Source organism: Nelusetta ayraudi, unplaced genomic scaffold (genome assembly GCF_046127955.1).
Source record: "Nelusetta ayraudi isolate G7.1 ecotype Tasmania unplaced genomic scaffold, CSIRO-AGI_Nayr_v1 ptg000022l, whole genome shotgun sequence".
In the NCBI taxonomy this organism is placed as follows: Eukaryota; Metazoa; Chordata; class Actinopteri; order Tetraodontiformes; family Monacanthidae; genus Nelusetta; species Nelusetta ayraudi.
Window position 1 is genome coordinate 4,823,236 of NW_027466072.1, and position 9,065 is coordinate 4,832,300.

The following is a 9,065-nucleotide window of genomic DNA, read 5'->3' on the forward strand; positions in this document are numbered from 1 at the left end:
TGCAGATCTCTTGTTTTCCTGTTTTTTATTCATATTTTTCTTATGGGCAGGCTGACTGGGACATTGAACTAAAGAAACCTAAATGACCAAAATGTCAGCGGACTCCAACTCAACCTTGTGGAGTTTTTTCATTCTAAAGGAACTCAAAGGACAAGTTCAACTTTGTCGTCTGTCCGCACCAGGCCCCCAGACTCTAGTATGACGGCCCACTGTTTTAAATTAAGTTGCTCGCCCAGTGCATATGCCGAAATAATTTTGCGTTTAACGTTAGAGGACGCATAGAACATTGGCAGCAGTGTCACTTTTCAGAATGCCTCTGCAAATCAGGTCAATCAGAATGATCCTGGAGAACGTCACTGACAGACATGCGCGATTTAGAGCTAAAATAACAAACACTTCAGGTTCATTTTGCTGGCGGTTTTGTCTATTATCATTCTAGCAAACAACTTCATTTTATAGCTAGCTAAATAATAACAAAAAACATCTAAAAGGCGTAATCAGTGTCGGACATTAAAAATGACAAGTCTAGATACCACAATGAGTAAACAAAAACTCACCTTTAGGTGTTCAATTGCGTTAATCCATCAGTTCCAGTGATGCACGGAACATTTATTATGCCAAGGTATCCGCGCTCCCAAGACATGGCTTGCACGCGCTTTGGAAATGCACATATGAAGCTGTGACCTCTCTCCATAACCCGAAGACCTTTGTGGGGATTTTCTGGCCTTGAGAACATATTTAGAGAGATTAAAAGTCCAGGATTTAAAAATATAAAATAGAAAGATGTTCTACAAATCATGATTTTCATCGGAGGTGTCCTCTCAGCCTTTTTGTAGGTGTTTATTTTTGTATTGCGGTCTATTGGGAAAATGCCATTTGGGCCCCATGGGATTTATGTGCTGCAGTACCTCAAGTGGCCACTGGGTGGGGGTGTGTGGGGCGGGGGGGGGGGGGGGGGGGGAGAGAACCGGCGCAACGCCATATTGCCAGTCCGGTATCCAATTCTTATAATATATCCATGGTCCGCACCGTCTTTTCATGTGTGCTCTTTACCATCTCTGCAGTGCTATGTTAGCGAGCAGTTAACCCTAACCCTAACCCCATAACCCCACCCCTAGCCCTAACTCCACACCAAACTCGAACCCCAACTCTAACCCCAACCCTAATCTTGACCCTGACCCTAATTCTTATCCCAACCTATAGGGTCAGCAGCTACTTCAGTCACTGTTCATAACCTTCCATCAATAGCTATTTTCCCCAGCAAACTCAGATTTCTGATTCTCTGTATTCTTTATTTCCTTGATTTGAGAACATAAAATCCACAGACGACATAGACGAATTGAACCAGCAATTTACTCTAAATCTTTTCCTTGTCTTTGAAACATTTTTCAAAAGACAATTAAATTACCAACCTCCTTCACCACTAATGGCATTTGATCGCCGCACAAAATGTTTTCATTTCTGTTCAGATTCTACTACCATTGTGCTAAGAAGGAAGATCATTACAACATTTTTATTTTTTCATATCATTATTTCTCTCTATTTTGATGATTGTGAAAAGACAAGATTGGATTTTCCGCCATCACCGTCCTTACTCCATGTTTCCATCCCTGCACACCTCACTGGTGCAGTTATGGAGGTAAAAATTTGAAAAGTCCCCAGAAAGAAGACAAATCATGCAGTGTCTGCAAAATATTGCTAGACCGGCTCGGAGGTGTGTATGAGTGCTTGGCACTGGGGACACTGGTGGCTGACTCTCTTCAGGCGCTTCAAGAAGAAGGGGATGAGACAGCAGCCTGCGATGCAGCTGAGAAAGTGGGATAAGTGGCCCAGATTAAACACAAGAAGTTGTACTTCACAAACAGTGGTGTGAGCAGTTCCTACCCCAGCATGGAACACAGCATGCACATGGTCCATGCGTCCTCGCCCGCGCTGCTGCTGGTTTCTGTCAGTACCACCTCCCTGCAGGAAGGACACTGGATGATGGCTGACCTTTGACCGAAACTGTCCACTTGCCCACAAGAAAGACGGAGACTTACTGCGTGCTCTGCTGTGATTGGACACTTTACTCTCACACTAATATGAGTGCAAGCCTCACTCACCTGGAGCCACGGCCGACGTCGTTACCACGGAACCTGTTATGGCTCTGGATACGGAACCTGTTGTGGCTCTGGATACGGAACCTGTTGTGGCTCTAGACTCCTCACTCCGCTGTTCTTCTACCTGGTGAAGCTGTGGCAGCAGGTAGATCCCCCCAGAGGGCCCGGCACCTTTAACAGTCAACTGACCTTTATCAGATTTGAACGAAACAGATGTTTAAACAACCGCCTCAACAACTTCCTGCCAAAGTATGAGGTGTTTGGACAGAGGGCAACTGTTACTGATGTCGGAGCTCTGTGTCCCGTCCTGGTGGTGCTCAGACAGCAGCTCCTCCAGCTCCTTCTCAATAGCCTGCAGCTCATTCAGTCTGCCGGCCTCTTCACTGATCACTGACACTTAACACAGGTTAAGGCAGTTCAATTAAGATAAGTTTTGAGAATTTTTCTGTGGGGCATTTTCAGGCATCAGATGTATTTCCATGATATTTCTCATTTGTTTTACTTTTTCATACACACAATATCTAATAATATGTATTTAAGTCTTTTCGCTTTCAATGAAAACCCACAAAGCAAACCGGGAGACTCACATTCCCCTGATGCTCCGCTGCCGTCATCGCACGTCGTCTTCCAGAAGCACTGCATCTCCTGCAGGAAGAAACGCCTGTTGCGAAGCTGCTTTATGCGAAGTTGGATGGGGTCCGTCAGTGTTGAGGGGTCGGTGTTCACTTGAACTGTCTCCTGGTTGTATCCACACTGGGCTTCAGGTCCACAGACGTCCAGTTCCAGCTTCTGTTCCCTTCTCCCTGCAGGTGCCTCCATGGCTGGTGTGAAACTCTTGGAGGTCTTGCTCGAATTCTGCTGATGATGAGATTAAAAAGCGTGACTGATGGCGCTGTTAGTGTGCGAGCACAGATGACATGCAAATATTATCAGCTGGAACACAAAGCCCCACACTGCTGTGTCCTGACCATACCTTTGTTTCGGTGCAGCAGGAATCAGATTTAGAATCATGATAAATGCTGCTTTTATTCCGTTTACTCTTTTGTCGTGCACAACCAGTTCAAAGTCGATGTTTTCAATGAAATCTAAACGTGGCCTGTGAAAGTTTGCCTGTATGTTTTTCTTTTTTAGTTTCATAACAGCAGAAGTGAAGTGAAGTCAGTAAAGGAAAGTCAAGGAAATTTAATTGGGCAATTCCACCACCAGGGACGTAGATTTGCACTTTAACCAAACCACCGGTTGCTAAGGGGAAGTGCAATTGAATGCGGGAGGATGATAAATCACTCAATAGACCTCTGAACAATTTTTCCCCCTCACTTGTAAAATGAGGGGGATGATGTGGTGACCCAGTGGCAGTACACAGTGTGCTGGACTGCTCAGCTGTGAAATGCGGCACTTGGCCCCATGTGACGGCCAGCCGGCCACTGTGGCATCAATAAAGGCCCCGAGCCACTTAGTTACGTCAGTGGAGCAGATGATGTCTGACCTATATTCACGCAGTCACTTCATATACAAACGGAGCGGTGTGTAATAACACACAGATAAGGAGCGGCGTCCATCATCGGCCTTATCTGTGACTGCCCTCAGTTTGATTTTCATACCTCGTTGTGCTGTGACGCCATGCTGTTTATTGACTTTTTATTGCCCCGCGAAGGTCACCTGGAACACTGACCTCGCAGGAGCACAGACAGACCAGGCCGATATCAGGATTCTACATTTGCGCATTATATGGTGTCAAGTCGTAGTGACTACTGGAGAGGAGCCCTGGCCTGTTCTGCGGTGTGACCGCAAGATGGCAGTGTTTCACACTGAAACGGGGGTGGGGGCGCCGCGCTACGGTGGATTATGTGCTTAGTTTACATGGCCGACGTCATCAGTCCCGCAGTGGCAGACCTCCATCAGTTTATTCATCCACCCGTCCTTCTCTTTTCTTCTGTCGCCTTCTTGCTTCTTCCGGGGTTAATGTTCACGCCTTTATATTGTGTCCGCGTGGATTAAAACATTTCTGTGTGTGTGTGTGTGTGTGTGTGTGTGTGTGTGTGTGTGTCTGCCCGGGCGCCACTCACCCAAGGAAGGATCGTCACAGTGTTGGTTGAAGACCTTCATTATTCTGTAACAAAGGGTTCCCATGTGTCTCTCAATAACAGCGGCACATACTTTTTTTTTTTTTTTTTAAAAACGACTAAATCCGTTCTAATGATTATCAATAGAGTAGTAAAACTAACAGTAGAGGACCAAAGATGAGGTGGAATTAGTTGGTGTACATATTGATTGATTGATTGATTGATTGATTGATTGATTGATTGATTGATTGATTGATTGATTGCTTGATTGATTGATTGATTGATTGTGATTATTTCGAATATGCAAAAGAAAGTAAAGAAGACAAAACAATTAACATAAAAATGAAATATTGCGCTGGGGTTACTTTTGGTAAACCACCACATTGTTCGCTAAAATGCTGTGGATGCTAGGGGATACTTAGCCAAAAAGGCTGCTCTCAGACATTGTCCTCATCTTCTGTAGATAATAGACTTGTGCTTTTGCCTACATATTTGCATGATAATAAGCATTGCTGGCCATAAATCAGGTACAAATGTAATTTGATACTAGCAACTATATAGGGAAATTAATTGAACTTTAAAAAAAAAAAAAAAAAGGGACTCAAATCTACCACAAAATATGGTACAAACCCTTATATAGCGTTTGCTAAATTAGCTAGGCAGCTGCCGAGTCTTTTTTTCATACTGGTTTTGAAATGTAATTTGTTGAAATAACATCACACTACAAAATACATCTTCATTAAGAGAAAAAAAAGTATTTGCATTTGCTCCCTGTAGTCATAAACTTCCTGAAAAAAAAACAGTCCCATATTGTTTTGAAGTGTGCTCCTGTGAATTATTTTTTTCTTTGTGGCTGTCGAGCCCTCGCTGCGTCTGCTTCCACCTAAATCTGTGAACACACAAAAGGAAGGGGAGGGGCTCCCAGTTCAGTATAATTGAGCAGTCACTATAATAACCTGGTTGCCGATGCTGGAAACGAGAAACACACTGAAACATTTAGCAGTGACTGCAGCTGCTGTCAGCCACAACCAGTGTCTCCTTACATAACCAACACACAGCGGTGGTCCAGTAATGAACTTCAGCTCTGACCAGTAATACCTTGGTGATTTAGGTCAGAATGTGTTTACCGTCCAGTTACTGGAAGGACAGAGAATGTGAACACACACACACACACACACAGTTTCCCTCTGCTGTCCAGTGTGAGTTGCTGACTCGCTGCCTGCTGCTGGACGTCTCACTGATGATGACAAACAGTTGCTCAATTTGTTGCGTCACGCCCAGATTAGTTTGTGTCTGTGGTTCTCTGTGTGTTTATCTAAGGCTGAGTGTGAAGAGGGGTGGTTGCATTTTTTTCCTTTTCACTGGCAAGGACAGCTGGAAAGCTACAATTTCGAACATTACGCCTTACTAATCCTTCATGGATCCTTCAAATGCTAAAGAACAAATCAGCTTCCTTTAAGTTGTGATGAAACCAGTAACCAGGGTTTAGGCTGCTGCAAAGTGCGCTTGAATGCCCCAGAAGACAATAAAGAGGAAGTTGCTGGGGACCTGGCTGCTAAAGAGATTAGCGTGGACAACTGCACATTGCATCTGGACCATATTTCAGATTGTTTTGGTGGATAAAATTTTTTCTCTTTCGATCCAATCAGCTTCAACTCCAAAGTTGAAGCTTCGCAAACACTGGGGTGCACAGCAGCTAGCCACGTGGCGCTAAAGTGTGGCTAATGTCGCCCCTTTAGTAGTAATGACCTGACTAAAATAGCTGGCACAAGTCTAGTGTGACAGAACATTTGTCGAGTCAAGTTTTGCTTCCTCAAATGCTTGCTGCGGGCTCTTAATCCAATGGATACAAAGGACAAATCGAAGGGATCAAGAGAAAACGCACCGGGCGTGACAGGTTAGAGGACCGGAAATGTCTTTTGAAGCTTTCAGATAATATATATACATATGTATATTTCAAAAGCATTGTGTGTTTTTACTTGATCTTCCTTGTTACTATTCTGGGATTATTTGTTTACAACTTCACAACTATTGTGTTGAATACTGTCCGGCTCAGAATAACTTTTCTCACGGGGACGAATGTTCTGTTCTGACTCTTGCAGTTGGGTGTCGGCAGCTGAGGGTCAACCGGGCTTAAGATTAGCATCTGCAGCGGATCAAGAAGCCTGAAATGGATGTCGTCACTCTGTCGAGTCGATGTGTAACTTAATGTGGCGTGACAGCACGTTTTGCGAGTGTGTGTGTGTGTGTGTGTGTGTGTGTGTATGTGTGTGGATGTTCTCTTGTCTGAACACATCCATTGTCGAAGGCACTTCCTGCATAAGCAGCTTGCAGCTGGCCTCTCATGGTGACTAATGGGAGGAGAATTTGGATACACAAACATTCTTAGACACACAACGCTTGGTTTAGTTTGTGAATAAGAGGAGCAGCAGCAGCAGCGGCAGCACTGGTGTCACCACGCAGCGACGCTTTTAGGCACCACGTTCCATTATCACCCTTTTGTTGGGTCCTGCTCTCTCTTTTTTAGACGAGTCCATGTATGTTTGGTAAATATTTACCACATGCAGTTTTCATCAAATGTAGAAATCACCCGCATGACATCACCATTGTACATCAGCCAGTGATAAAGCAGCACCAGCAGTTGCAAGAAGCGTATCATCGGTCAGCTGCCCACAAAAAAATGATCCTCGGTGAACAAATGCCCAGTTTACACGGAGCAGGTTTTCAAACCAACTCTTTGTTTTGCTGCTGTCAGGCATTTTATTTGACGTTGAAGAATAAAGTATTTTGACAAGGCGACCCTCTTCGATGCCTCTCAGCAGCGCAAGTGCACCCGCTGAGTTTACTAGAGCATGCAGGTGTGTTGCAGCAGCGCCATGTTTAGTGTGTGAGCTCTCTCCTTTGATTATTGCTGCCTTGTCTCTTTGTAATCCGTGGCGGAGCATCTCGTGCACAGACGCGCGGCGTGTACGTCCTTGTACGACCAACCACCACCAGCGCGGCGGGCGCTGCAGCGTTTTCAGCAGCTCACATCGACGACGGGATGAAAATATTTAGCAGCTCCAGTTTTCAGCGGCTCCTTGTCCTCAGAAGAGGAGAGTAGACAGGTGAGAAGAGTCGCTGCACCACTTCATCGTGTGATCGGGGCCAGACAGGAGGGGGAGGGGCCGAGGGAGGGATGGAAGGATGCTCACATGAGGTGTAAGAGACATGAAAGGAGGAGGAGGAGGAGGAGGAGGAGGAAGAACGGGGGGCGAGAGTGGATGTCAGGCACGATGCCAGCATGCAGGTCCTCGATGAAAAACGACGTCTGCGGCTGCGGCGGGAGGCTGCGGTTCTGCATCTCACACACACACACACATGCAGAGACAGGGAGAGGGAGAGGGGGAGAGAAAGAGAGAGAGAGGGAGAGAAACACACACCTCTGATTCGTTTCAACAAAGAGGGTTACATAACAGTCTCTCTTTTTTAAAAAAAAAACAAAAAAACAACCCTCAGCAGCCTCGTTTGACTGTGAAAATTTGGGAGATTAAAACATCTGCACTGGACTGCCGGGAACGCAGCAAATAAGTCACAGGGACAAACCACAGGAGTTGCAACACACGCACGCATGCACGCACGCACACACACACACAAAGTAAAGGATGTTTTTTTCTCATTTCTCAACAGTGACATATATTTTGCTTAAAGGACATTAAATATTAGGATTTTGTTGCATGTTGTATATGTACGATACGATGAGGTTGTGCCCTCTCACAAACTGTGTTCAATTTGGCAGCGTGTCATATTAGGAACACAGATTTGAGCAATTTAAAACACTCAAACCCCACCAAATTGTACACAAATTTCATTGCAAAAAACAACAACACCAAGTCTGTGCATTAAAGGTCTCGGTTTTCAAAATAATTTTAAGAAACTGAATGATTTGATATAGAGACAGGAAACAATAAAGAATACACTTTAGATGTATGCAAGCAAGTTGTGGAGAATATGCAAGAATACGCAGCACTGTCAGTCTCACAACTCATCTCCAGAGTTCTTCAGGCTTTGGTGTCCCTATGCATTTAGTAGTGAATACATAATTAATGTGTGTATGTAAATATGCAAATATGTTGGTGGTTTGTATCTGTGTGTATATGTAATACAGTGGAAGTCGTTTTTGACTATCATGCATTTTGTAAACATCACGTTGCTGTGGTTATTTTTGCTGCAGCATCACAATGACATCAAACTCAGAAACACCTCTTAATGCCCCTCGCACAACCAGAACAAAACACCATGTCGTTATTATTTTCTCTTATTGTTTGAAGTCACTTTATCTTATCACAATAAGAGTCACCTCACTGTTCCACACACATGTACAAATCCTCCAGCCGACAACTTGGATGTATTAATCCTTCTTTGTGTTGAGATTGTCAACTGCCGGTTTGCATGCATCCCTCCCTCAAAGACATCACTTTGTTCAAAACCAGTCTGTCTTTGATGTGTACTGTCAATGTGTGTGTGTGTAGTGTGTGCGCGCGATCCCCCAAAGGGATCATTAATGTTTCATCCGATCTGATCGAACCCCTGCTGTCAGCCAGCCCTCCCTGCAGCTCGCAGACAACAGTGAAGGGGGGTGGGGGGGGACAAGAAGACTCCCCACCAAAAAAAAGTTGCTGTTTGATCGGAAGAGAAGACGGTAATTTGTTCACACAAGGCCATTAAAAATCCAGCAAAACGCGAGGGGAGGAGCCTGGAGCAAAGTCATGGGCGTGTCTGACAGCTAAATGTGGCTGCAGCACTGGAGCACATCACACGGCTCGACGTGATGTGAATGGTGAAATTGTCCTTTAAACTTCCCTCACATTCCAAACAGAGGAAACGCAGTCGCAGCAGGATGCAAAGGAGCAGTCTGCTGAAT

General features: G+C 44.8%; 1 protein-coding gene across 1 annotated transcript; it reads right to left on the reverse strand.

The window, feature by feature from the left end:
• Positions 1–1,141: 1,141 nt before the first annotated feature.
• LOC142889255 (uncharacterized) lies at positions 1,142–3,142 on the reverse strand. The gene is made up of 6 exons (XM_076027882.1): positions 2,687–3,142; positions 2,382–2,495; positions 2,184–2,288; positions 2,103–2,135; positions 1,885–2,011; positions 1,142–1,807 (listed from the first exon to the last, which is right to left on the reverse strand). Exons 1-6 carry the CDS (start codon positions 2,916–2,918, stop codon positions 1,699–1,701), a joined length of 720 nt encoding a protein of 239 aa, XP_075883997.1. The 5' UTR covers positions 2,919–3,142; the 3' UTR covers positions 1,142–1,698.
• Positions 3,143–9,065: the final 5,923 nt, after the last annotated feature.

Bases quoted from the DNA above. Each gene is read 5' to 3' on its own strand.
- LOC142889255 (XM_076027882.1), bottom strand. From the start codon at position 2,918: ATGGAGGCACCTGCAGGGAGAAGGGAACAGAAGCTGGAACTGGACGTC. The intron at 2,496-2,686 runs GTGAGTCTCCCG...ACCTGTGTTAAG, and splicing joins CAGCGGAGCATCAGGGGAAT to TGTCAGTGATCAGTGAAGAG. The intron at 2,012-2,102 runs GTGAGTGAGGCT...CTTGTGGGCAAG, and splicing joins GACGTCGGCCGTGGCTCCAG to TGGACAGTTTCGGTCAAAGG.